A 27,254-nucleotide genomic window follows, 5' to 3' on the forward strand; every position below is an offset into this window, starting at 1 on the left:
AGACTGTGTTACTACACCCTCTTAAGCATTATTTGGACAGTATTGTACTGCAGGAAGTAGTATATTGCTCTCATAATGGCGAGAAAAAGGCAATTAACAAAGGAAGACAGACAGACCATTATAACCCTTAAAAGTGCAGGTCTTTCCTTTAGAGAAATTGCAAAGAAAGCCAAGGTGTCAGTGAGTACAGTTTCCTACACCATCAAAAGGCACTTGCAAACTGGAGGAAACTCTGAAGGGAGAGGTCTGGCAGACCCAAAGCCACAACAGAATCAGAAGACAAGTTTCTGAGAGTCAACAGCTTGCGTGATAGGCGGCTCACAGGACAACAGCTTCAAGCACAGCTTAACACTGGTCGAAGTAAGCAAGTCTCAGTTTCAACTGTGAAGAGAAGACTTCGAGCTGCAGGTTTGACAGGTCGAGTGGCAGTAAGAAAGCCATTGCTAAGATGGCAAAATAAGAAAAAGAGGCTTGCCTGGGCCATGAAGCACCGCCAGTGGACTACTGAAGACTGGAAGAAGGTCTTATGGACTGATGAATCCAAATTTGAAATCTTCGGTTCATCACACAGGGTTTTTGTACGCCGTCGAGTAGGCGAAAGGATGGTTCCTCGGTGTGTGACACCAACTGTCAAACATGGAGGAGGAAGTGTGATGGTCTGGGGCTCTTTTGCTGGATCCAGAGTCGGCGACTTGCACAGAGTGAGTGGCACCCTGAACCAAAACTGCTACCACAGCATTTTGCAGCGCCATGCAATACCCTCTGGTATATGCCTAGTTGGTCAGGGGTTCATCCTACAGCAAGATAATGACTCAAAACATACCTCCAGGCTATGTCAGAACTACCTTAGAAGAAAAGAACAAGACGGTAGGCTTCAAATCATGGAATGGCCAGCACAGTCTCCAGACTTAAACCCCATCGAGCTGGTTTGGGATGAACTGGACAGAAGGGTGAAAGCAAAGCAACCTACAAGTGCAACACATTTGTGGGACCTTCTGCAACAGTGTTGGTAAGAACTTTCCGAACAATATTTGATTTCCATTGTAGAAAGAATGCCACAAGTGTGTTCGGCTGTTATATCTGCAAAAGGTGGCTACTTTGATGAGTCAGAGTACATTGAGACATTAAACTGCGTAAATTTCAATAAAAACTGGAAAAATGGAGGTGTTCTAAAACTTTTGACCGGTAGTGTAAACTGATAAGTTATTCTCAAAGCAGATACAGAAGGGCCTCTGGGATCAGACCAAAGGGTCTGCTGGTAACCATGAAAAAACAGACAGAGATGAATTGCAGACGAATGGTCTTGACACACACCCACGGCATGTACGTGTCTGCATGTTGCACAGCTTACACAGCATTGAGCTGAGGTGGTCTAAGGATTGGTGGTTTGTATGCAGCATGGTTGAGTTCCTCAAGTGTAACTTTGAATTTTCTGATATGCAAGGTCCAACATCAACACCTCTTGAGAGTATACTCTTTGTTTTAAACCATTGGATCTATTGTAATATCCACTTTTTAATCTAATATTCAGTGTTCCCTTAGTAACATCTTAATACAATAAAAACAAGGAAAAGCGTATGTGATATTTTAGGGCAGCAGTTAAAATAACAGCAGCCTCCAGGAAACTAGATGAAGCGCTGATCTTTGAAAACGACCCATACATCACAATGCATCCCACATGGGACGCCTTTAAAGTGAGTGATAAGTCAAAGAAACAAATCGCCAAAAGGTCTTTCGCATCCCATTATTAATCACTGGAACTCTGTGAGTCAGACCCAGCTATCCAGTACATTTATACAATTTAAGAACTGTTTTAAATTATTCCATTGCCAACAATACATGGACTGAAGATGCGTTTACATCATGGCCACTTAGGACATGCACCCAACACTGGTGGCAAGGGATGAGTGTCTTTGTGATATAGGGACAGAATCTCAAGGCCTTGGAACACAAGGTCATTTATATAGGGACAGAATCTCAAGGCCTTGGAACACCAGGTCATTTATATAGGGACAGAATCTCAAGGCCTTGGAACACCAGGTCATTTATATAGGGACAGAATCTCAAGGCATTGGAACACCAGGTCATTTATATAGGGACAGAATCTCAAGGCATTGGAACACAGGTCATTTATATAGGGACAGAATCTCAAGGCATTGGAACATAGGTCATTTATATAGGGACAGAATCTCAAGGCATTGGAACACCAGGTCATTTCTATAGGGACAGAATCTCAAGGCCTTGGAACACCAGGTCATTTCTATAGGGACAGAATCTCAAGGCATTGGAACACCAGGTCATTTAAATAGGGACAGAATCTCAAGGCCTTGGAACACCAGGTCATTTATATAGGGACAGAATCTCAAGGCATTGGAACACCAGGTCATTTATATAGGGACAGAATCTCAAGGCCTTGGAACACCAGGTCATTTCTATAGGGACAGAATCTCAAGGCATTGGAACACCAGGTCATTTAAATAGGGACAGAATCTCAAGGCCTTGGAACACCAGGTCATTTATATAGGGACAGAATCTGAAGGCCTTGGAACACCAGGTCATTTATATAGGGACAGAATCTCAAGGCATTGGAACACCAGGTCATTTCTATAGGGACAGAATCTCAAGGCCTTGGAACACCAGGTCATTTATATAGGGACAGAATCTCAAGGCATTGGAACACCAGGTCATTTAAATAGGGACAGAATCTCAAGGCCTTGGTACACCAGGTCATTTATATAGGGACAGAATCTCAAGGCATTGGAACACCAGGTCATTTATATAGGGACAGAATCTCAAGGCCTTGGAACACCAGGTCATTTATATAGGGACAGAATCTGAAGGCATTGGAACACCAGGTCATTTAAATAGGGACAGAATCTCAAGGCCTTGGAACACCAGGTCATTTCTATAGGGACAGAATCTCAAGGCCTTGGAACACCAGGTCATTTCTATAGGGACAGAATCTCAAGGCATTGGAACACCAGGTCATTTAAATAGGGACAGAATCTCAAGGCCTTGGAACACCAGGTCATTTATATAGGGACAGAATCTCAAGGCATTGGAACACCAGGTCATTTATATAGGGACAGAATCTCAAGGCCTTGGAAGACCAGGTCATTTATATAGGGACAGAATCTCAAGGCATTGGAACACCAGGTCATTTAAATAGGGACAGAATCTCAAGGCCTTGGAACACCAGGTCATTTATATAGGGACAGAATCTGAAGGCATTGGAACACCAGGTCATTTATATAGGGACAGAATCTCAAGGCCTTGGAACACCAGGTCATTTATATAGGGACAGAATCTCAAGGCATTGGAACACCAGGTCATTTAAATAGGGACAGAATCTCAAGGCCTTGGAACACCAGGTCATTTATATAGGGACAGAATCTCAAGGCATTGGAACACCAGGTCATTTATATAGGGACAGAATCTCAAGGCCTTTTTTTCTGGCAACAGTTGAAGAATCTAGTTGGAGAAGACATCTTCAAGCATTTTTCACCAAGATGCTGAAATCAAAAATGTTTTGACTGTTTCTCAAACTTGCACAAAATTGTTTGAAATTGTCACTTACAATAAGTTGCTCTACAAGTTACCTGAAAGTTTCCATGGCATATTATTGCCTTTCTAGACAAAAATAAAAACAAAAGACGTAACACAGAATTTGGAACAAGTTGCGTTTTGATGAACGTGGCCTAAAGGACTGCGTCTCTTTAAGAAGTAAAGTGGTACATGTGTGATTTGTGTCGTGTTACTGTGTCTCTTTAAGAAGTAAAGTGGTACATGTGTGATTTTTGTCATGTTACTGCGTCTCTTTAAGAAGTAAAGTGGTACATGTGTGATTTGTGTCGTGTTACTGTGTCTCTTTAAGAAGTAAAGTGGTACATGTGTGATTTGTGTCGTGTTACTGCGTCTCTTTAAGATGTAAAGTGGTACATGTGTGATTTGTGTCGTGTTACTGCGTCTCTAAGATGTAAAGTGGTACATGTGTGATTTGTGTCGTGTTACTGCGTCTCTTTAAGATGTAAAGTGGTACATGTGTGATTTGTGTCGTGTTACTGCGTCTCTTTAAGAAGTAAAGTGGTACATGTGTGATTTGTGTCGTGTTATGCAACTTGCATTTATTTCAACCATGTTTTCATTTTTTTTAAATATGTTTCTGAGAATAGACAATAAAGTTCTGAGTGCATCCAATGGGCTCAGAGTTCAATGAAGAGGCAATAGAGAATTCTTTTTACACAACACATTCAAAGCACTTGTTATAATATACCATACCAAGAGGCTGTGACAGTGTCGGAGTGTTGGAAACTGGGATTTAGCACAAGACAATGGGCTCCATTTATCAGGGTCTTTTCACTTTGGTACATCTGCCAAGTTGCACCTTTTTGGTAAAGAAAAAAAACCTGGGAACTACTTAGTTAGACTTTGAATCCAATGCTGTGTTTGCTCTTGACTTGTAGTTTAATGGTATCCTACAGAAACTTCATTTTGACACTACACTACTACTGAGAGATACTTCAGGGTCTGCACTGCTCGCTTTTATATACATCTCAATTTGTTCTAAGTCTCTGCAGGGTGCATGGCTTGAATAGAGGCTTCCTTTTATCCCTTCAGTGAGTTGAGTCTGGTTATGGGTTGAGGCAACACAGAATCTGGAAAATCAACTTCCATACGTTTCTGCCATATTCAATCTGTCATTCATCGCTAGATTGCATCTATGGCAAACAAGAGCGCTGGGAACAATGCAGACGATTCCCACGCTAAGATAAAGGTAGACTTGACACAGCTGAATTGCATGTCAGTGCAATGCAGGGCAGCAGTGTGGAGTAGTGGTTAGGGCTCTGGACTCTTGACCGGAGGGTTGTGGGTTCAATCCCTGGTGGGTGACACTGCTGCTGTACCCCTGTCTAATGCCTCCATTCACTACTCCTCTGGCTGTTCCTGATTGCCAGTGTAGGTGTACATTGTTAGCCAATGATTAATGTTTGGAATTACAGTTCTCAGTCCTGTGCTTGTTTCTGCTGCATCACTCCTAAGGCCATAGCTTAACATCAGTAACAGAAGGCAGCTCCCTTGCTGGTGCGCTAAACCTAGTAAAGCCCTTTTGGCACAAGCAAAACATTTCCACTCCTGACATGCTACTTCGCTCTCGTTCTCATTGGCGCGTGCCGTTCCCTTACGTTGTCAGGGCTGGAAAACCTCCAGGACTTTCCATTTCTGTTGGATTCACTCCTGAAGTAAAGATTCACTCCTGAGGTAAAAACAGGAGAAGCCGAACAGACAGAGGTTCGGTCTTGAAATACAACCAACAAGAAAATTCAAAATAACATAAAATACCATATTAGGCTGAAGAGGCCAAAAAATGTTCCCTGGAAGAAAATTACTAGAAAAAAAAAAGTAAAATTCCATTCCTTCCTTGCATGTGTCATACAGGATTAGTATGCCACACAGTACATTAAATCCCTAAACTAAAGATAATGTAGCCATTATCAAAATATTCGTGTGCAATGATATTTAAATATATTTCTAAGAACCTTATTTTCTGTGTTTTCCTAGAAAGTGTCCCCATGTGAGTATGGGATGGTTTTCTTAGGATTTCAATCATAGGAAACCTCCATTATGTGGTGTGGCTAGAAAGAGGGCAGGATTTCCCTGACATTTTTGAGCAAGCAACTTCATCGATGCAGTCTTCTTAAATTAGGAAACATTCTGTATGCCTGTCACAAACACAAGGGTTCTATTTCATTGGTACCATCAGTGCACCTGCACATTCCCACCCCAGCTCTCATTCTAGCAGCACAGTTACTGATCTGTGCTGGTAGCCTCTGCACAAGTGAGGGGTCCCACCCATCATGGGAATGGGGGACAGCTCTACAGTAGACATGTCGATCTGTAGAAAATGAATCAAATTGTCATCAAAGACATTGAGAAAGACTTCTAGTCAAACCGTTTGTCATTGAATTCAGCCACTTTCTTTTAGTATTTCTAAACTTAGCACCATTGAGTGTTCAATAGTTCTGGATGATTACAATCTTAAACATAGTTTACTTTACATGATACACAACCGTGCATCGCTGATGAAGAAGATAGCATCACAGTATTGACTTCCAATGAATTGACAAAAGCATGCATTGGAACATTTGTCTCCTTATTTCTTTTGAGTTTGACCTCGAAGTTTATGATAAAAATGCCATTGAAAACCAGATGTTACGTCTCAATGAACTCTGTGGTTGTAAATGTGTATATTCACCAACTTACCATGTTACTACCTTATTCACACTCCCTATCTAATGGAAGACCAATGCATGCTGAACACAGGGTTGTTATTCACCACCATGCTTTCAATGATCATGCAATACTAAGTTACTTTGAACAGGGTATTATTCTTTAAACAGGCACTGCTGTATTTAGCTTAGAGTCACCTGGCTCTATTGAGCCAGTCTAAATGCCACTGCTTTAGTTCTGGAATGCACAGTACTGACCTTTTGTTAAATACTTAGTGAAGTCACTGCAAAATGTTGGAATGACTTCTCCAATCCAAATAAAAAGCTGTACTTTACTCTAAATGGGAATGCATTAATTACCACTCTTATACATCATTTGCTATAAATAACTCTGGCACTTGCTGTTGTCTCAATGTAAATGCACATGTGCATTAATCATGCTGTGGAAATCATCTTAGTAACAAAAATGGATTACATTTCAGGCAAATTAGTATGATCTGAAAACCCTAAACACTGCACACTGTCTTTGTTACTGTGTCTTCCTTCTTAGACTGAAGTGTCTACAGAATCAGACAGTATTGCAATCTTCTAACTGAAAGATGCATTCCAGAGTCAGAGAGGGAAAAGCACCTTGTGTGAGAGAGATACAGAGCGAGAAAATAACAAGAAAATACAGACCTAACTGAACAGAAAATCAGTTTAAAAAGGCAACAAGTTTCAATTTGAGGAAGCCCAAAACAAAAACCTGTTCCCTGTGTTGGACTTGCACAATGCTGCTTCCATTGGCGGAAGATTCCGTGGTCTTTAAGGATAGCTACAGCTGACCAATAGGAGAAACCGGATCTAAATACAGACATCATTAAATCATGAAATGATCAGCTGCCACATAGTGGTGCACAGGTGTACTTGCTGTGTGTTTTTTGCTGGTGTGATCATGCTCTATTGTCCATGTGCTGACTGTCAAGCAGCAGGGAGTAGAGGTTTCGTGACACTTCAAGAGTTTCTTTTTATTGTGTCAGCTTTCACAAAGGCACAATCCTCCAAGGGCATGTGTGTTGTTTCAATTAACGGATGGCAATTACCTCATAATCCTGACCTGGTGCATAAATATCCCCACTGCAAAGCTGCAATAGACTGTTTCTGCTTTATGCTGGTACAGCGTGGAACTGTTAAGCCATGAATCAGTAACACCTGGGCCGGCCGTGAGGCACTGTTCACAGATTCCTTTTGAATGATTGATTTGATATTGCAGACAATTAAGAATTATAATGCCATGGAGTTTCTATGCGTGTGTTTGCATGTGCGTGTGCGTGTGCGTGTGCGTGTGTGTTTGCGCGTGTGTGCATGTGTGTGGTGGGTTTTTTTTAAATGAATTAAAACCAATCAGCGAGCTCAGGTTTTTTGTCAGCGCTACTCACACCAGAAGAAGACGAAGCAGAAGCTACAGGATCATCAGAGTGTGGTTGACCTACAGCACAGGAAGTTACAAGCTACCAGGAAGCAGCAAAAAAAAAAGGAAAAACAAAACCAGCGTATCAATGTGACAATGCTGCTGACGCTACCAAGAGCTCATAGAAATGTATTACAGACTCCTGACTCCCAAGAGCTCATAGAAATGTATTACATACTCCTGACTCCCAAGAGCTCATAGAAATGTATTACAGACTCCTGACTCCCAAGAGCTCATAGAAATGTATTACAGACTCCTGACTCCCAAGAGCTCATAGAAATGTATTACAGACTCCTGACTCCCAAGAGCTCATAGAAATGTATTTCAGACTCCTGACTCCCAAGAGCTCATAGAAATGTATTTCAGACTCCTGACTCCCAAGAGCTCATAGAAATGTATTTCAGACTCCTGACTCCCAAGAGCTCATAGAAATGTATTTCAGACTCTTGGCTCCCAAGAGCTCATAGAAATGTATTACAGTCTCCTGACTCCCAAGACCGAGGTTCAGCAATAGTTAACTTCATATCCTTTCCACTTTTTAAATGGAAAAAGGTTGAACCACATATTAAACATGTGTCAGTGGTTATGCTTAAAAAGGTTGGGAAATTACAATTTTTATGGCTGATTCATGTCAAATATGGGGGCTTTCCTGCTCACCAAAAAAGGGAGGGAAAACAAAATGTGTGCTAATGCAATGTGACAACATCAGAGCTGTCTGCGTGGGATTTGTAATCAAGACAGTTCATTCAGTATGTTTAACCCAGATCCTGCAATTATTTGCTTTCTGTTTTTATTCCACCACGTTTCCTCGATTTCATATATTCTAGTACAGTTCAAACAACCTTCTCTCATAAAGAAAGCTTTATGACCCTCAACTTCAAACCTCTTGCTTCTGGTAACAAAATATTTTAAAACAACTCTCTTCAAAAAAGGTTATCCAAAGCTGAACTTCTGTGAAACAGTCAAGTGTTTTTTGGGTTTTTTTGAAAAACAAGAGTGTAATGCATACGTAGAAAGCAAAAATACAAAATATGTATCTAAATCAATAATGAACAGGCTCTGGAAACTGCTGAACTGGTGGCCTGGCTGCTGCTACTCTGAGCTCCCAGAATGATGATAAATGAAAAAATGAACAACTTACTTATTATTTGAAAATCACCAAAAGAGAAACTTGAACAGCAGCACAGCAACATGGCTGTAGCTTTATAATTCTCATACACATACAGGCATGTACATGAACAGCATACCAGCTGTCTTTCTGTAGATATCCACAATACTGTATGTACAGAGGAAGAGCTGCCCTTGACAGTCTGACAAGTACATTTCCACAGTAACTTTTCCCATGGTTATACTATGCATTTGCTCGTCTATGCTTTAACTGTGCTTTAAGAATTTTGCTATATTATATATATATATATATATATATATATATATATATATATATATATATAATATATATATATATATATATATATATATATATACACACACACACTGGTATGGGCTATATTGGAAAATGATGTTACCGACAGGGGGCTATTAATGTCTGAAGCCGCAGGCCACCCTTTAACCTTATTTGCCCCATTATGCTATTTTACTAGCAGTGTCATTCTTGATATAAGGAGGAACACAAATGACAAGGTCTCGTAACTATGGCTCCCAAATATAGCGTTATAATGGGGGAACACTGGAGATACAAAGTACAGTATAAAATATTCTTTTAAGACAATTTATGAAATAGTTTGCATTGTCTTAAACTGACAAATAAATACAAAGGGCATATATTTATGTATTACCAAAAACAAGAGTAGTTTTTGTGGTTATTTTGAGTGGTGTTGTCTAATACAGAAAATATACACGAATAGCAGTTTGCAGGTGTTTTGAACAGCACACACACACACACACATACACACACACACACACACACACACACACAGATACGCACACGTACACGTCACCCCAATAAAGATTTGCTGTAAAACTTTTAAAGCCTGCTACTTCTTGGTGTAGATTATTACTTAACCAAAATATTTTTATATTTTCATGACACATGCAGAAAACATTTCAGAAAACATAAGGCATTTGTTAAACTTGAGCGCCATCTAATGGACAAAGAAACCATTGCACCCTTGTAGCTACAAAGGCGAAGGCCACTCAAGTACAGATTGCAGTAACACAAAGTCTCATTCTATTTCATTATTTGTAATTCACTGAAACTCTTGAACCCAACACTAGCACATTGTATTGAGGGAATGCAATGCTGCATGTCGTAGAATAAAGAAACTTAAATACAATGACACGCTTTTTGACGAGACTCTGTTCAACACTGTAACATCAGCCCTGGAATATTGCACACCAGGGCCTGGCTGTGAACTGGCAAGGCTGTTACTGTTAAAACAACATGGAGAATCCTAAATCACTCAAACACACAACTATCCACTGAGTCACTGATTAAAGAAAGCAATGCAGTTATTGTAACAGGCAGTGTGTGTGTGTGTGTGATGCTCTGCCGTTATGGATTCAAGAGGCCCCTGGCTCTTCTGCATAGTGGCTTACACACTCGCTGGCAGGTTTGCACTCGGTCTCAGTCCTGTTACATTCGAAACTGCCATTCAAAAAGAACTGCTTGTGCCCTCCCCAACTGCTATTCATTATAGTATCTTGATGCATTATAATTTAATACTGTGTGTAAAAAAAAAATCTATGTAAATGTGAAAAAGACAAATGAAAAAATACAAAATCAATGGTTTAAAGTCTGGGTACCTGTGGCAAAGTGGGTGGTGAGGGGTAGCTGTGTAGCAGTGATGCGGTGCAGGAGTAATGAGCAGACAACGGTAGTCCAGTGGAAAAATAGGCTTTATTTGCCAGCACTGGTCTAGTGCTCAAAATAATAAGCCCGGCAATACACAACGATGTGTAAAGCTCGGGCTGACAAAACACAGGATACAGTCCTGAACAAAAGAAACAAGAATACGGTCACCCGTCTCGGGTGCGTGCAGTCGTGATTGTGGTGAGTGAATACACAGGACGTTGTGACAGTACGTGAGGAGGTGATCCGGCTTGTGTTCGCCCAGTGCGACAGCTCCGGATATGTTCTAGCTGTCTGGTGATTCGGAAACAAGACAGACAGTTAGTTTTCAGCCACTCCAGCACACAAACACACACACACAGCTCTTTTAGAGCAGAACAGATTTTTAGGTCCTTCTCGGTCCTTGGTTTAACCCAAACGAAGGAAAAGAACAGCGTTACCCCGGCCCCTATATGTAATCCCGCATGATATCTAGGTAAACGGTTGCAGCTGCCTTTTACTTGCAGCTGCCCCTCGTTTACCTGTCAAATCAATACGGTCTTACAACAGAGTCTCGCTTCCTTCCAGGCTGACCCACTTTCCGGTCCCGGAAACGAACTGTCAGGCCAGCCCTTCCAGATACTTCTCCTCCCGTTCTTTAGCGCCCTCACAGGTCGGGAGGAAGATTTATCACCAGAACTCATTGTATTTCTGTCACATATCCCACCGCTCAGAGTGGAGCCGAAGGAACACTCGGCTAAATCTACCTTTCCCATTGCTCCCCCCTCCCGGGAAAAATAATCCGCATTTTGGTGGTCTTTCCCCGCACGGTGTACCATATGGTACATGAAGGGCTGCAATGCCAGATACCACCGAGTTATCCGGGCATTGCTGTCCTTCATTGTGCTTAACCACTTGAGTGGGGCGTGGTCTGTGACAAGATCAAATGAGTGTCCCAGCAGGTAGTATCGTAAAGAGTGAGTAGCCCATTTAATGGCTAAACACTCTTTTTCGACTACGGAGTAGTTGCGTTCCCGAGGTAACATTTTTTTGCTTATGTACAATATCGGGTGTTCTACTCCAGCTACTTTTTGGGACAAGACTGCACCCAACCCTACATCCGAGGCGTCGGTGTGGAGGATGAATCTCTTGGTGAAATCTGGGGTAATAAGAGTGGGGGCCTGGCAAAGTTTACGCTTAATCGTATCAAACGCCCCCTGACACTCAGCTGACCATTTAATTAAATTTGGCGCACTCTTTTTGGTGAGGTCGACTAACGGGTTAACCACTGTGGCGTACTCGGGGATGAAGCGGAGGTAATAACCGGCTAAGCCCAGTAGTGACCTCACCTGAGTCTTGGTTTTGGGGATCGCCGCATCAACCAAAGCCTGGATTTTGGTGACCACAGGTCTCACCCTTCCATTCCCCATTAAAAATCCCAAATATTGAGTCTCTGTCTTGGCAAACGCACATTTCCTCAAGTTAGCTGTCAGCCGGGCTGCCCTTAGAGACTGAAGAACGGCTGCAACCCTAGCCAAATGCTCTCGCCAGGTGGAGCTGTAAATCACCACGTCATCAATATACGCTGCTGCATATTCATGATGTGGGCGTAAAACCTGGTCCATCAGTCTCTGAAAGGCAGCGGGCGCACCATGTAGCCCAAATGGCATGGTTTTAAAGTGGAACAGCCCCTCTGGTGTTGAAAATGCGGTTTTCTCTCTGGAGCTGCGGGTTAGAGGGATTTGCCAGTATCCCTTCGTCAGGTCCAGAGTGGAAATAAACCTCGCTTTTCCCAGTCTGTCTAAAAGTTCGTCGACCCGAGGCATGGGATACGCATCGAACTTGGCAATAGCATTCACCTTTCTGAAATCTACGCAGAAGCGGTTGGTGCCGTCCTTCTTAGCCACTATTACAATAGGACTGCACCACTCGCTCCTGGAAGGTTCAATCACTCCAAGCTCGAGCATATCCCATACCTCTTTGCGAACGCCACTTCGTCGACTTTCCGGGATCCGGTACGGTCTCTCTCGCACTGTGATACCTGGAGGAGAGATAATGTCATATTCAACTAAGTTCGTCCTGCCGGGCACATCAGAAAAAACATCACTGAACTCCTCAATAAGCTTACGCAGCTCTCTTTGCTGATCCGGAACTAATTGTTCCCCCATTGAAATCGCTCTTGTGCTCGGGGTCTCTGGACAGGGACCTAAATCATCCTCCATATTGCCTGGGGCTATAAATAAGACCTCTCTTGCCTGCCAGGGCTTCAACAAATTAATGTGGTAAATTTCACGTTCATTCCGGCGATCGGGCTGTCTAATTTCATAATTTACTTTCCCTATAGCCCGAATCACCTCATACGGCCCCTGCCATTTAGCACACAGTTTTGACTCTGATGAGGGAAGTAGCAGCATTACCTTGTCCCCTGGTCGAAAGGTTCGAATCCGTGCATTTTTGTTATAATGCTGCTCTTGTCGGTGCTGAGCCGATCTGAGGTTGTCTTGGGCCAAACGACCGACCAAATCCAGGCGATCTCTGAGTAGGAGCACATACTTCACCACATTTTTAGACGAGCCTTTGTGCTCCTCCCACCCCTCTCTCAGCAGGTCGAGAATGCCGCGAGGCTGCCGGCCGTACAGGAGCTCAAAGGGGGAGAACCCCGTTGAACTCTGCGGCACTTCTCTCACTGCAAAAAGGAGGTAGGGGAGAAGTGATGCCCAATGTTTCTGCTCTTGTGTTACAAATCGCCTCAGCATCGACTTTAAGGTCTGATTAAAACGTTCCACCAGACCGTCCGATTGTGGATGATAAACGGACGTCCTGATGGGACGTATTTTTAATATTTTGTACACCTGCTGTAACGTATTGGACAAAAAATTAGTTCCGTGATCGGTCAAAATCTCCTTGGGGATCCCTACTCTGGCCATAATCTGTGCTAACTCGGTGGCTATTGCAGCGGCACTAGTGGACCTCAATGGAACTGCCTCCGGGTATCGCGTTGCATAATCCACCACTACTAAAATGTGCGTATACCCGGAGTCAGAAGGTAGCAAAGGGCCGACTATGTCCATTGCAATGCGCTCGAAAGGAGTGGAAATAATCGGCAGTGGGACCAAAGGGGCGGGGCGCACTCGACCCGGCGCTACTCGCTGGCAGTCTGGGCATGTGGCTACATATTTCGACACATCAGTATGAAGACCTACCCAATAGAATCGAGCCAATATCCGTTCCCTCGTCTTCTCGGCTCCGAGGTGCCCCGCAAAAGGGATATCATGCGCCAGCCTCATGACCTCCAGCCGACAAGACGGGGGAACCAACAATTGTGTTACAGGCTGTCCTGTGCCCGCGGCTAGGTTTACCCTATACAGTAATTGCCCCTTGATACTGAAGTGTGGATATACTAGCGCCCCAGCGCCGTCAACATCCTTACCTTCAATGGACCGGACCTGTCCCCAAGCGTGCACCAGTGACGGGTCGTTATGTTGGCCCCACACTAGGTCCGCGCTTGAGTACCACGGGTCCGGTACATCGAGAGGGGCTGGAATAACATCTGCTCTAGTCGGTCCAGTAACCTCGCTCTCTCGGTCACACTGCGTTCCCACTCCCTTCGACTGGCGTTTGTTACCATTGCAGCACTCTCCCACCAGACCCCAGCCTTGTCTCAACAACGCTCCCTCCCATTTTGCGGTCCGTCTCTCCTTATTCGTTTTTCTAGGACGGAAAAGAGGGGAAAACATTTCAGTGTGAAAAGGAAACACATCACCAATCCGTTCCTTTTTTTTTTCTCTGCCACGTTTACGTGTGTGGCTGAGACTGCCATTTTTTTCATCAATTCTTTGAATTTTGGCCAGTCTCGGCCCAGAATAACTGGGTGTGGCAACCTTTCCGCCACCCCAACTACCAGGTGACGTTTTATCGGTCCTACCGATAAATATACTTTTAATGTGGGGTATGCCGCCGTGTCTCCATGGATACAGGAGATGGCCACCTGACCTCGTGGCCGCCACGACACACCGCCCAGGAGAGCTGTCCTAATCAAGGTTTGCTCACACCCTGTGTCCACTAATGCGTGGGTTTTCACATTCCCTAACACCACATTAATCAGACAAGGCCCCTCCCGACCATTTTCCCCACGCTTACCAGTCTCAGGTGCCCAATTGCACGCGGCCACGTCACACTCCATGGCAGCGGGGCATGACCTGGCCAGATGTCCCGGCTGGTGGCACCTAAAACAGATAGGAGGGACAGAGGGGGCATGGGTTAGAAATCTGTCCCGCTGCTGGTATGGCAACGGGGCAGGGGCAGCACCTCTACCCCAGCTGGGGGCCAACCTTGATCTCCATGGGGGGGAGGCAAGGGGGCCCAATGGGGTCGGTGCTCTGGGAGGTCTGGGTCCCTGGAACGAGGGGGGTGGTGGCGATGATGTTGGAGGAGAGGGAGAGAGAGCGCGGCTGCTCCGAAGGGCAGGGGCGGACAGGATCCCGATCCGGGCAGAGGTCAGGGAGTCCTCAAAATCTTCGGCCAATTTGACCGCCTCCTCCAGGGTGTCGGGGTTGTGGCGCCGTATCCACGCCTGGGTTTCGGCGCCGACCACATGGCAGAACTGTTCTACCACAATGGCTTCCCCCATCTGCTGGACGGTCTTCTTCCCGGGGGTCAGCCAATGCACCATGTGGTCGCACAACCTCTCCGCAACCACCCTGGGGCGTGTCTCCGGGGCTCTCCGGTACTCCCGAAACCGCGCCCGGTGGGTCTCGGTAGTAATGTTGAGTCGGCGGAGGATAGCCTGCTTGACCAGGTCATACTCGGTGGCGTGCTGGTCACTCATGGCCTGGTAAGCTGCCTGAGCCTCCCCAATCAGGCAGGGTCCCAATTGGCTGGCCCAGAACTCCCGCGGCCAAGCCGCCGCGGTAGCCAGCCGCTCGAATGCCACCAAGTACGCCTCCGGGTCATCCTCCGCCGACATCTTCATCGCCCGTGCCTTTGGGGGCGACATCACCGGTGTTGTAGTCGGGGTCGTTACCGCAGCCACGGCCAGTCCTACCCGTTCAATGAGCGCTGTATAGCGCTCCTCCCTCCTTCTCTCCTCTGCGTCCCGTCTGCTCTCCAGTGCCTGCAGCAGCTCCGCCAGCGCGTCGCGGTCCATGGTCCCGTTTCTGACACCACGTGTGGCAAAGTGGGTGGTGAGGGGTAGCTGTGTAGCAGTGATGCGGTGCAGGAGTAATGAGCAGACAACGGTAGTCCAGTGGAAAAATAGGCTTTATTTGCCAGCACTGGTCTAGTGCTCAAAATAATAAGCCCGGCAATACACAACGATGTGTAAAGCTCGGGCTGACAAAACACAGGATACAGTCCTGAACAAAAGAAACAAGAATACGGTCACCCGTCTCGGGTGCGTGCAGTCGTGATTGTGGTGAGTGAATACACAGGACGTTGTGACAGTACGTGAGGAGGTGATCCGGCTTGTGTTCGCCCAGTGCGACAGCTCCGGATATGTTCTAGCTGTCTGGTGATTCGGAAACAAGACAGACAGTTAGTTTTCAGCCACTCCAGCACACAAACACACACACACAGCTCTTTTAGAGCAGAACAGATTTTTAGGTCCTTCTCGGTCCTTGGTTTAACCCAAACGAAGGAAAAGAACAGCGTTACCCCGGCCCCTATATGTAATCCTGCATGATATCTAGGTAAACGGTTGCAGCTGCCTTTTACTTGCAGCTGCCCCTCGTTTACCTGTCAAATCAATACGGTCTTACAACAGAGTCTCGCTTCCTTCCAGGCTGACCCACTTTCCGGTCCCGGAAACGAACTGTCAGGCCAGCCCTTCCAGATACTTCTCCTCCCGTTCTTTAGCGCCCTCACAGGTCGGGAGGAAGATTTATCACAGAACTCATTGTATTTCTGTCACAGTACCAAACCCAATGTTCTGTTCATCTGTATGGCAGTGGTGTAGAAATATTATTGGAGGTTGTCAAGCAACACGACAACATGACAGGAAAATGAAAGGAGATGTCAATGAGTTAGTATAACTATAACAAGTATGTCATTTCTACTCTTTCCCCAGTGATAGGGAAAACAAGATTCCTATCACCTAATCTGCTGTATTCAAAAATTCAGACAAACAGCCTGCATGTATAGACTAGTCCGATTTTCACAAAATCTAACACCCATCCGGCTTTTTTGAGTAAAAGTCTGATTGTTTTTCCTAAGGGATTTGTGGGTGCTGAATCAATTTCTGCTAAACTGTATCTATCAAGCTAACAAAATGGCCACCAGAAAACAGGATGAGATTTGCATAATACCGTTATGGTAAAACTTTTCAAACAGTGTTATCCCCATGATTTTGGGGTGCTGAATCCAAATTTCATGTCTATTAAATCCTAGGGCAAAGTTTTGACCTTCAAACTGCACCCAGACAAAATGGCCACCAAAACGGAGGAGCAGCACTGTTATTCCAAGACGATAATGCCATGTCATTTGTTGAGAGCTACTTTATTATTCCTTTGATGATTAATAAAGATGCAGTTATACAGTCTCATTTTTTCAAGCTGAATGAAGTTATGGAAAGTTAAAAGTTAGCTACAAAGCATTAACAAAAATTACCAAACTTTTGAAGATATCTCTAGTTACAGTATCATAACTCTTTAACCTACATTAAGAAATTAGACCTTTCTCATAAAAATAAAAATCCAACTGTTCTCTTCAATACTGCATTGTCACTACATATTCTTAACCCTATATGGAAAAAATAAAGTCTTGGAGGTAACAAGACAGTCAGATCATTTAACTTGTGTTAAGTCTTTACTTCAATTTGCAAGCAACATCAGGTACACAGTTCTTTAATCATTGTTGCAAGCTGCACTGGTGGCTCTGCATTTGCAAGCTGCTGTGCAAAGGGATGGGAGGTAGAGACATGAGGATGGACAAAAGTGAGGTCTCTTCCAGTCTCCACCCCATGGTCTCAGGAGGGCTCTGGGTATTGCATGTGTGCTTGTCGCCACACTGCTGCCTGATAATGTGTGCGTTTGATGTGGAAGGACAAGGCATCACTTGTCGGTAGAAAGGTCTCCAGTGCATGGGATTTGACAAACATGATTGAATGTGCCTTCTTCACAGTGGTGGTATTTGGTACATTGTAGACTTTGCAAAATTTCCATTGTCAAATTCTGTCTTCACTTCTGGGGGAAGCTGGTGTATCTCATTCACGTAGATTGTTCCCCAGCGGGCATAGTTTGTGCGATTGTACCTCATGAAGAAAAGCATGGACTGGAATGTACGTAAATGGAGTTCCCAAATACCATTTCTCTGAGCACGAGCAAACAGGAGAAGAATCTCTACCATTTGCATGTAGCTCCACCAGAATTTGAAGTTAGCATTGTCATTGGATGCTACAAAAGCTTACATGACATCTCTGAACTCTTTGGTAGCAAGCAGGGAGAGCATGTCTTCAGGATCATTGCTGTCTGATTTGTCCTCTATATCTTTCTTCGGTTGTGGTTCTCGTTCTCAATGTAGTTGAGCAGCTGTGGAATAACAATTCTCCTCATGGCCTGTAGGGTCAGGTTGTGTGCTCTCATTCCTCTGGCATAGGACTTGCCAGCCATCACCTGTTCTGCTTTCCTAAGCCTATTTGAGGAGTTACAAACCTTTTTTTAATATTTACTTTCCTAACTCACAAACTACAAAAAACACATGTTAAGAATGGTGACGTTTGGTGACTATTTTTGTAGCCATTTTGAATTTGTCAGTACTTCAGATACACAAACCAATACCTATACCTGAACATTGACAACAAATTAGGTTCTGCAACCTCAAATTATGCAGAATGAAGTGTTTATTGTTAAGTATTGGGTTTCATAATGATAAAATCATGTGGTAATACAACAAGTTCCATTGTTTCTGGCGGCCATTTTGTTTTTCTGCTTTTCAAAGCTCAAGCTTGACAGTTACAGCTTGGCAGACAGCAGAAATTGATTCAGCACCCCCAAATCCTTTAGAAAAAAATATTTTACTCAAATGCCTGACCTTTCTTATACAGCTTCATTTTTCAGATTTGTGACTAGTCTAGTCTATCCAGATTGTGATACACACAATAACTGGTCTTAAGGAATGTCTTTAGGAAGTTTCATCACAAGTGGAGAAGCAGGACTGTCGATATATGCGAGACTGACTGTAAGTGTGATTTACAGATGGACAGACAGACAGAAAGCCTGCATATACTGTGCACCCACATTCTGATACACTAGCGTGTAAAGAATGTCCTCAGCAAGTTTGATCAGTGTGAACAGATCAGAATGAGAGTTCACACACGCAGCTGACCGAGTTCAGCAATATAACCACAGCACTGAATCCTCCCTCCTCTCTTACCCCTACGTTACTGAAGGATTCAGACCTTCCTTCCTACCAGGTTACTTGCACGTTTTGAAAAGGTGAGAATCACTGATTTTTCACCCAATGTATCTTTTTTAAAATCCACAGTCAGTCTGGTTAAACCACAATGGCTTCGATCCAAACAGTCTTTATCGCCAGCAGAGCAATAGCTGTTATTGCCTGTTTAGCTTTTGAACCAATGCAAGATTAATACCTAGATTAAAGTCAGTAAGCACAATAAAAAAAGGAACATGTTTTTGCAGTTTTTACTTCACTCATTTGTTTAATGTGTTTTTTTCTTTCTTTCGTATTGAAAACTGCATAATCTCTCAGCAGGCCAGATAAAATAATGCCGCCACACATATTCCCCCAGCACAGATCCTTTGGTCCATTTATGTATTTGTTTTATTATATTTATTTACGTTATTATTATTATTATTATTATTATTATTATTATTATTATTATTATTATTATTATTTATTTCTTAGCAGACGCCCTTATCCAGGGCGACTTACAATCATAAGCAAATACATTTCAAGTATCACAGTATAAGTAATAATACAATGAAGAGCAAGATAAATACAATGATTTTAAGAACATAAGAACATAAGAAAGTTTACAAACGAGAGGAGGCCATTCAGCCCATCTTGCTCGTTTGGTTGTTAGTAGCTTATTGATCCCAGAATCTCATCAAGCAGCTTCTTGAAGGATCCCAGGGTGTCAGCTTCAACAACATTACTGGGGAGTTGGTTCCAGACCCTCACAATTCTCTGTGTAAAAAAGTGCCTCCTATTTTCTGTTCTGAATGCCCCTTTATCTAATCTCCATTTATGACCCCTGGTCCTTTTTTCTTTTTTCAAGTCAAAGAAGTCCCCCGGGTTGACATTGTCTATACCTTTTAGGATTTTGAATGTTTGAATCAGATCGCCGCGTAGTCTTCTTTGTTCAAGACTGAATAGATTCAATTCTTTTAGCCTGTCTGCATACGACATGCCTTTTAAACCTGGGATAATTCTGGTTGCTCTTCTTTGCACTCTTTCTAGAGCAGCAATATCCTTTTTGTAATGAGGTGACCAGAACTGAACACAATATTCTAGGTGAGGTCTTACTAATGCATTGTAGAGTTTTAACATTACTTCCCTTGATTTAAATTCAACACTTCTCACAATATATCCAAGCATCTTGTTAGCCTTTTTTATAGCTTCCCACATTGTCTAGATGAAGACATTTCTGAGTCAACATAAACTCCTAGGTCTTTTTCATAGTTCCCTTCTTCAATTTCACTATCTCCCATATGATATTTATAATGAACATTTTTATTGCCCGCATGCAATACTTTACACTTTTCTCTATTAAATTTCATTTGCCATGTGTCTGCCCAATTTTGAATGCGGTCTAGATCATTTTGAATGACCTTTGCTGCTTCAACAGTGTCTGCCACTCCTCCTATTTTTGTGTCGTCTGCAAATTTAACGAGTTTGCTTACTATATCAGAGTCTAAATCATTAATGTAGATTAGGAATAGCAGAGGTCCTAATACTGATCCCTGTGGTACACCACTGGTTACCTCGCTCCATTTCGAGGTTTCTCCTCTAATCAGTACTTTCTGTTTTCTACCTGTTAACCACTCCCTAATCCATGTGCATGCATTTCCTTGAATCCCTACTGCGTTCAGTTTCAGAATTAATCTTTTATGCGGGACTTTGTCAAAAGCTTTCTGGAAATCTAAATAAACCATGTCGTATGCTTTCCAGTTATCAATTTTCAATGTTGCATCCTCAAAAAAGTCAAGTAGGTTAGTTAGACATGATCTCCCTTTCCTAAAACCATGCTGGCTGTCTCCCAGGATATTGTTACCATATAGGTAATTTTCCATTTTGGATCTTATTATAGTTTCCATAAGTTTACATATAATAGAAGTCAGGCTTATTGGTCTGTAGTTACCTGGTTTGGTTTTGTCTCCCTTTTTGTGGATTGGTATTACGTTTGCTATTTTCCAGTCTGTCGGTACAACCCCTGTGTCAAGAGACTGTTGCATGATCTTGGTTAGCGGTTTGTAAATAACTTCTTTCATTTCTTTGAGTACTATTGGGAGGATCTCATCTGGCCCAGGGGATTTGTTTATTTTAAGAGCTCCTAGTCCCTTTAACACTTCTGCCTCTGTTATGCTAAAGTTATTTAAAACTGGATAGGAACAGGTCGACATGTGGGGCATGTTGTCCATGTCCTCCTTTGTAAAAACCTGTGAAAAGTAATCATTTAATATATTTGCTATTTTTTTTCTTCATCTATGATTTTGCCATTGTGTCTCTTAGACATTTAACCTCCTCTTTGAATGTTCTCTTGCTGTTATAATATTGGAAAAACATTTTGGAATTGGTTTTAGCCCCCTTAGCAATATTGATTTCTATCTCTCTCTTGGCCTTTCTAACTTCCTTTTTGACTTGCGTTTGCAGTTCCAAGTACTCTTTCTGTGTGCTTTGTTTTTGGTCCCTTTTAAACGCTCTGTAAAGTGGCTTTTTTCGCTGAATATTTTTTTTAATTGATCTATTAAACCATTTTGGCCATTTTGTTTTAGATTTAGATTTGTCTACTTTTGGGATATAATTGTTTTGTGCCTCTAGTACTACATTTTTAAAAAAGTGGTTCAAGCAAGTACAAGTGTGACAAAATACAATTCAATAATACAGCAGATAACAGTGTCAGTGATAGTTACATCACGATATGATTAAATACAAAATAGTACAGATTAAACACTTGGCAGATTACAGTACTCTGAAGTACAGGATTAAATGCAGTAAAACAGGGGGCAGATAAGAGCAAGTAAAGCACATTTAAGGAAGGGTGATAAGTGTCCCAGGGGAAAAACAGAGGAGTTCTACAGGTGCTGTCTGAAGAGGTGAGTCTTGAGGAGGCGCCGGAATGTGGTCAGGGACTGGGCAGTCCTGACATCTGTAGGAAGGTCATTCCACCACTGCAGAGCGAGGGTGGAGAAGGAGCGGGCTCTGGAGGCAGGGGAGCGTAGAGGAGGTAGAGCCAGTCTTCTAGTGCAGGCAGAGCGGAGAGGTCGAGTGGGGGTGTAGGGAGAGATGAGGGTCTGGAGGTAGCTGGGTGCAGTCTGGTCAAGGCATCTGTAGGCTAGTACAAGAGTCTTGAACTGGATGCGAGCGGTGATCGGGAGCCAGTGGAGTGAGCGGAGTAGTGGAGTTGCGTGGGAGAAGCGAGGCAGAGAGAACACCAGGCGGGCAGCGGAGTTCTGGATGAGCTGGAGCGGACGGATGGCGGACACAGGGAGGCCAGCCAGGAGGGAGTTGCAGTAGTCTAGGCGGCAGAGTACCAAGGCCTGGACCAGGAGCTGGGTGGCGTAGTTGGTGTGGAAGGGTCGGATTCTTCGGATGTTGCTCAGGAAGAATCGGCAAGTGTGTGCCAGAGTGGAGATGTGCTGGGAATAAGAGAGGCAGGGGTCCAGGGTGACTCCGAGGTTCTTAGCGGAGGAAGAGGGAGAGATTGTGGTAGATTCAAGAGGAACAGAGATAGAGAGAGATCAGAGGAGGGGGAGGAGGAGGAGGGAAAGAAAAGGAGGTCAGATTTAGAGAGGTTGAGTTTGAGGTGATGCGAGTGCATCCAAGAGGAAATACCAGACAGACAGGTAGAGATACGGGAGGGGATGGTGGAGTCAGAGGTGGGGAAGGAGAGGAAAATCTGAGCATCATCAGCATAGAAATGGTATGAGAAACCATAGGATGCGATGAGGGGGCCCAGGGAGCAGGTGTAGAGAGAGAACAGGAGAGGACCCAAGACTGACCCATGGGGGACTCCTGTTAAGAGAGGGTGAGGTGTGGAGGTTGCTCCACGCCAGGTTACCTGGTAAGTGCGGTTGGAGAGGTAGGAGGAGAACCATGCCAGAGGAGTGCCAGAGATTCCCAGGTCAGCGAGAGATGATAGTAGAATAGAGTGATCAACAGTGTCAAAGGCAGCAGAGAGGTCGAGGAGAATTAGGACAGAGGAGAGAGAGGCAGCTCGGGCACACTTAAGTGAGTTGGTGACAGACAGATCGCCGCGTAGTCTTCTTTGTTCAAGACTGAATAGATTCAATTCTTTTAGCCTGTCTGCATACGACATGCCTTTTAAACCTGGGATAATTCTGGTTGCTCTTCTTTGCACTCTTTCTAGAGCAGCAATATCCTTTTTGTAATGAGGTGACCAGAACTGAACACAATATTCTAGGTGAGGTCTTACTAATGCATTGTAGAGTTTTAACATTACTTCCCTTGATTTAAATTCAACACTTCTCACAATATATCCAAGCATCTTGTTAGCCTTTTTTATAGCTTCCCACATTGTCTAGATGAAGACATTTCTGAGTCAACATAAACTCCTAGGTCTTTTTCATAGTTCCCTTCTTCAATTTCACTATCTCCCATATGATATTTATAATGAACATTTTTATTGCCCGCATGCAATACTTTACACTTTTCTCTATTAAATTTCATTTGCCATGTGTCTGCCCAATTTTGAATGCGGTCTAGATCATTTTGAATGACCTTTGCTGCTTCAACAGTGTCTGCCACTCCTCCTATTTTTGTGTCGTCTGCAAATTTAACGAGTTTGCTTACTATATCAGAGTCTAAATCATTAATGTAGATTAGGAATAGCAGAGGACCTAATACTGATCCCTGTGGTACACCACTGGTTACCTCGCTCCATTTCGAGGTTTCTCCTCTAATCAGTACTTTCTGTTTTCTACATGTTAACCACTCCCTAATCCATGTGCATGCATTTCCTTGAATCCCTACTGCGTTCAGTTTGAGAATTAATCTTTTATGCGGGACTTTGTCTGGAAATCTAAATAGACCATGTCGTATGCTTTGCAGTTGTCCATTTTCAATGTTGCATCCTCAAAAAAGTCAAGTAGGTTAGTTAGACATGATCTCCCTTTCCTGAAACCATGCGGGCTGTCTCCCAGGATATTGTTACCATATAGGTAATTTTCCATTTTGGATCTTATTATAGTTTCCAGAAGTTTACATATAATAGAAGTCAGGCTTATTGGTCTGTAGTTACCTGGTTCAGTTTTGTCTCCCTTTTTGTGGATTGGTATTACGTTTGCTATTTTCCAGTCTGTCGGTACAACCCCTGTGTCAAGAGACTGTTGCATGATTTTGGTTAGCGGCTTGTAAATAACTTCTTTCATTTCTTTGAGTACTATTGGGAGGATCTCATCCGGCCCAGGGGATTTGTTTATTTTAAGAGCTCCTAGTCCCTTTAACACTTCTGCCTCTTGTGATAAAGTCACCCCTCTGTATTTACTGTTCCAGGTGTCCGCTCTTACCAGCCCCGTATTCTGATACACAATAAAGCAGTTTCACACTTTGTTCTCAGTTAAACAGGACAGTGCCTGTATCTTTATTTGCAATTACATCCAAACAAAAATAAGCAAAACAAAACCTAACTCCTCTCAGGAGTACTTCCTAAACTCAATACAGTCCCTGACTGAGCGTCGGGCAGCTAAGCTGCTTACCGACCCAAACATACAATCCAGTACACACAGTACTCACTTTACTTGACTGCCTTCTCCAACCTGACAGCCCTGAATTAACCAACTGTGAGGTTTATATGCCCCACAGTCATAAGTGTGGGCAGCTGGCTCTAATTTACCCCAATCAGACCCACTGCCAAAACAATTAACAAATAATTTAACCCAATTAGGAGGCCTTTAGCAAAATGGCCTCCTGTTACTTCAGTGTTACCAAGATGGAGTGTCCTCTCCTAATCCCCAGGGTCCTAAAGCCTCTATATCTTTAATAAGAAAGCCCACTCCATTACATATCCTCCCCCTCTGCACGATCCTGTGGGGTCGGGCATACCAACTCTATGCTATATTTACTTTCCCTTAATTAACACACAGTTATCATTTACAAACTTATTCATTACACCGTCTTTAGTTTTAATACCCGCCAAAATCCATTACATTATTTGGTTACTTTGTTCACCTGCCAGTTTGTTTATGATGTCCTTCCACTTTTTGTTAGCTTTCTTTTAGCCAACACCTTTTCACAGTCCACTTGTACTCATTCCAGACTGGTGACAGGGACTATTACAGCTCAGTCGGCCCCGATCAAAGACCAGGCCTCTGATGTGAGCTGACCCTCTCATCAGCTCCATACTTCTATAAGGAGGTGCACTTCTAACCTCTGGCCTACCCACTAAACCCAGCGTCCCCTTTGTCCCTTCTTGCGGGTTCAGCAGTAGCCTAAGCTCACGGTTTACCGTTGGTAATGCTGGCAACAATAGAAGGTACTCCAGCATTGTATGCTCTATTTTCCTCCGCAGCATCTCCGGTGGCTGCTGGGGATACCCCTGCGTCGGCTCCAGCTGCACAAGCTCCGTCTGCTCAGGTTCTATTTTACTCAGCGACCCTTCCAGTGGTTGCTGCAAACTCTGCAAGTGCCCCTTCTCTGACACTACCTTTTGAAATGACTGAGGTGCCTCCTCCCCCTCAGTTGCTGGTGGTGAAGCTAGTTCTAGCTTGACCTTACGCCTTCTGTTTCTCTGTAACAAGCGCTCTAGCTTACCATTCGTTCTATTCTTCAAAGAAACAGTACAAGCGTTATTCTTGCGCTTCCGTTTTCTATTCTCTTGGCTAGAGGGCATGGGAGCTTCTTCTGCTTTTGCCTGCAGCAGACATTTAACCCCATTTACATCTCTAAATGCCAACTCTGTTTTCTTCTGATGCTCCTGGTCCCCTTTCTGATTAACTCTTTCCTTTTGAACTAAGGCTTCCTTTCCGCTCTGTTTCTGCTTCTCTAGCTGTGTCTGCAACTCCTTCAGACACTGGGAGACATTGGACCGATTCTCTTCCATGGCTTCTATATCTTTCAACATGAACTTGTTTTCCTGATGAGTTTTCTGAAGGTTTCCCATCAAGGCTTGAGCTCTGTTGCACAGTTCCTCCTGATGCATCCTTGCCTCCCGATTCCATTTCCTCAAGTCCAGCTTCAGGTTAACTTGGCCTTCCTCCTGCTTGGTCCGCTGTTGTTTGGCTTCTTTAAGAACAGTACATATCTTTCGCAGTGCCTCTCTGACCGCAGTTCCAACTCCCTTTCGCGCTTCAAACAGCTTGCAGAGTTCCTTCACTTGGCTCTCCATATCTGAACTCTGTTTCATCCATTTCTGCAGGTCCTGTTGAAACTTTCCTCTGTTCATTTGTTCTTCTTGTAGGACAGACTCGTGTTGCTTAACCTGTCCTTCAAGTTTCTGTACCCCTTTTACTTGATCCCGTAGATTCTGAAGTTCAACTTTCTGTCTAAGGACAACCTTCCTGCAGTCTGCAAATTCAATCTCAGTACTTAACTTTTCAGCTTCCAGGTACTTTACGTGGGACTCCAAAGCACAAAGTCTTTCTTTAAAGGCTCTCTTCTGAGTATCAAGCTCTTTGCTTTCAGCTTGGTGTATCTTCAACTTTTCCTGTTCAGCTTTTCCTCTCACTAGAGTTAGTTTGCTGGCAGTATCTTCCAGTCTCCTCTTGGTTTCTGTATGTGCAATAACTTCTTCTTTTAACTTGTTTTGTGCCCACTTCGACTTACTTGCATAGTAATGGACTTCTTTTTTCAGAGTGTCACTCTCCCGGCTCCCTTCGGCAGCTTCACTTTCCTTCATCTTGTACAGTTTCTGCAACCTCTCCTTCTCTTGTATAAGCTGCTTCACTCTAGTGGAGTGTTTTTCAACTTCTTTATTTGCTTCTACAAGCTTCTTTCCAAGCACTTCCTTTTCTTCCCACATGGCATTATACTTTAGATTAACCTCATATAGTTCTGTAATGCTGTTCACTTGCTGTTGCTCCAAGACTACTTTCTCCTGGGTCAGTTTCTGACACTGCAAGGTGCTATCCTCAACTTCCACTGTCAGCTGTTGCACTCGGGTCTCTAGCTGGGACAGGTGAGAGTTTGCGTCTTCACTACTTTCCCTGTATTTCTTTTGAAGTTCGAACTTCTCCTGTTTCATTTTACTCACAACACACTGTAACTTTTCTTCCCACTCAGCTTTCAAATAATCAGCGCTTTTCTTCAGCTCTGCAATCTGGTTCCCCTTGCTCTCTTGGACAACCTGTAACTCTCGCACAAGACTTTGGACTTCCCTCTCCAGTTCACTAACTGTCTCTTCCATCTCCTTCTGCTTGATTCTGTGAAAGTTCTGCACTTCTTGTATTTCACTGTTCTTTCCCTTTAAAATCTGCTGTACATCCGCACTGCATTTCTCTGCTGCTCGGTGCATTTCTTCTTTACTCTTCAGCGCTTCTATTTTCAACTTCTCAAAACCCTCTTCTTTGTGTTCAAGCTCCTGTTTCAAACGCTCAGTCTCTCTTTTCAAAGTATACAACTGATCTTCAGTTTCTTTAACTCTGTATCCCATTTCAGA

General features: G+C 43.6%; 1 protein-coding gene across 1 annotated transcript; it reads right to left on the minus strand.

The window, feature by feature from the left end:
* Positions 1-10,460: 10,460 nt before the first annotated feature.
* LOC131697548 (uncharacterized) lies at positions 10,461-16,130 on the minus strand. Its single transcript, XM_058987189.1, has 2 exons — positions 14,606-16,130; positions 10,461-10,780 (listed from the first exon to the last, which is right to left on the minus strand). The coding sequence occupies exons 1-2, from the start codon at positions 15,609-15,611 to the stop codon at positions 10,773-10,775; spliced, it is 1,014 nt and encodes a 337-aa protein (XP_058843172.1). The 5' UTR covers positions 15,612-16,130; the 3' UTR covers positions 10,461-10,772.
* Positions 16,131-27,254: the final 11,124 nt, after the last annotated feature.

This window comes from Acipenser ruthenus, chromosome 15, assembly GCF_902713425.1.
Source record: "Acipenser ruthenus chromosome 15, fAciRut3.2 maternal haplotype, whole genome shotgun sequence".
Taxonomy (NCBI): Eukaryota; Metazoa; Chordata; class Actinopteri; order Acipenseriformes; family Acipenseridae; genus Acipenser; species Acipenser ruthenus.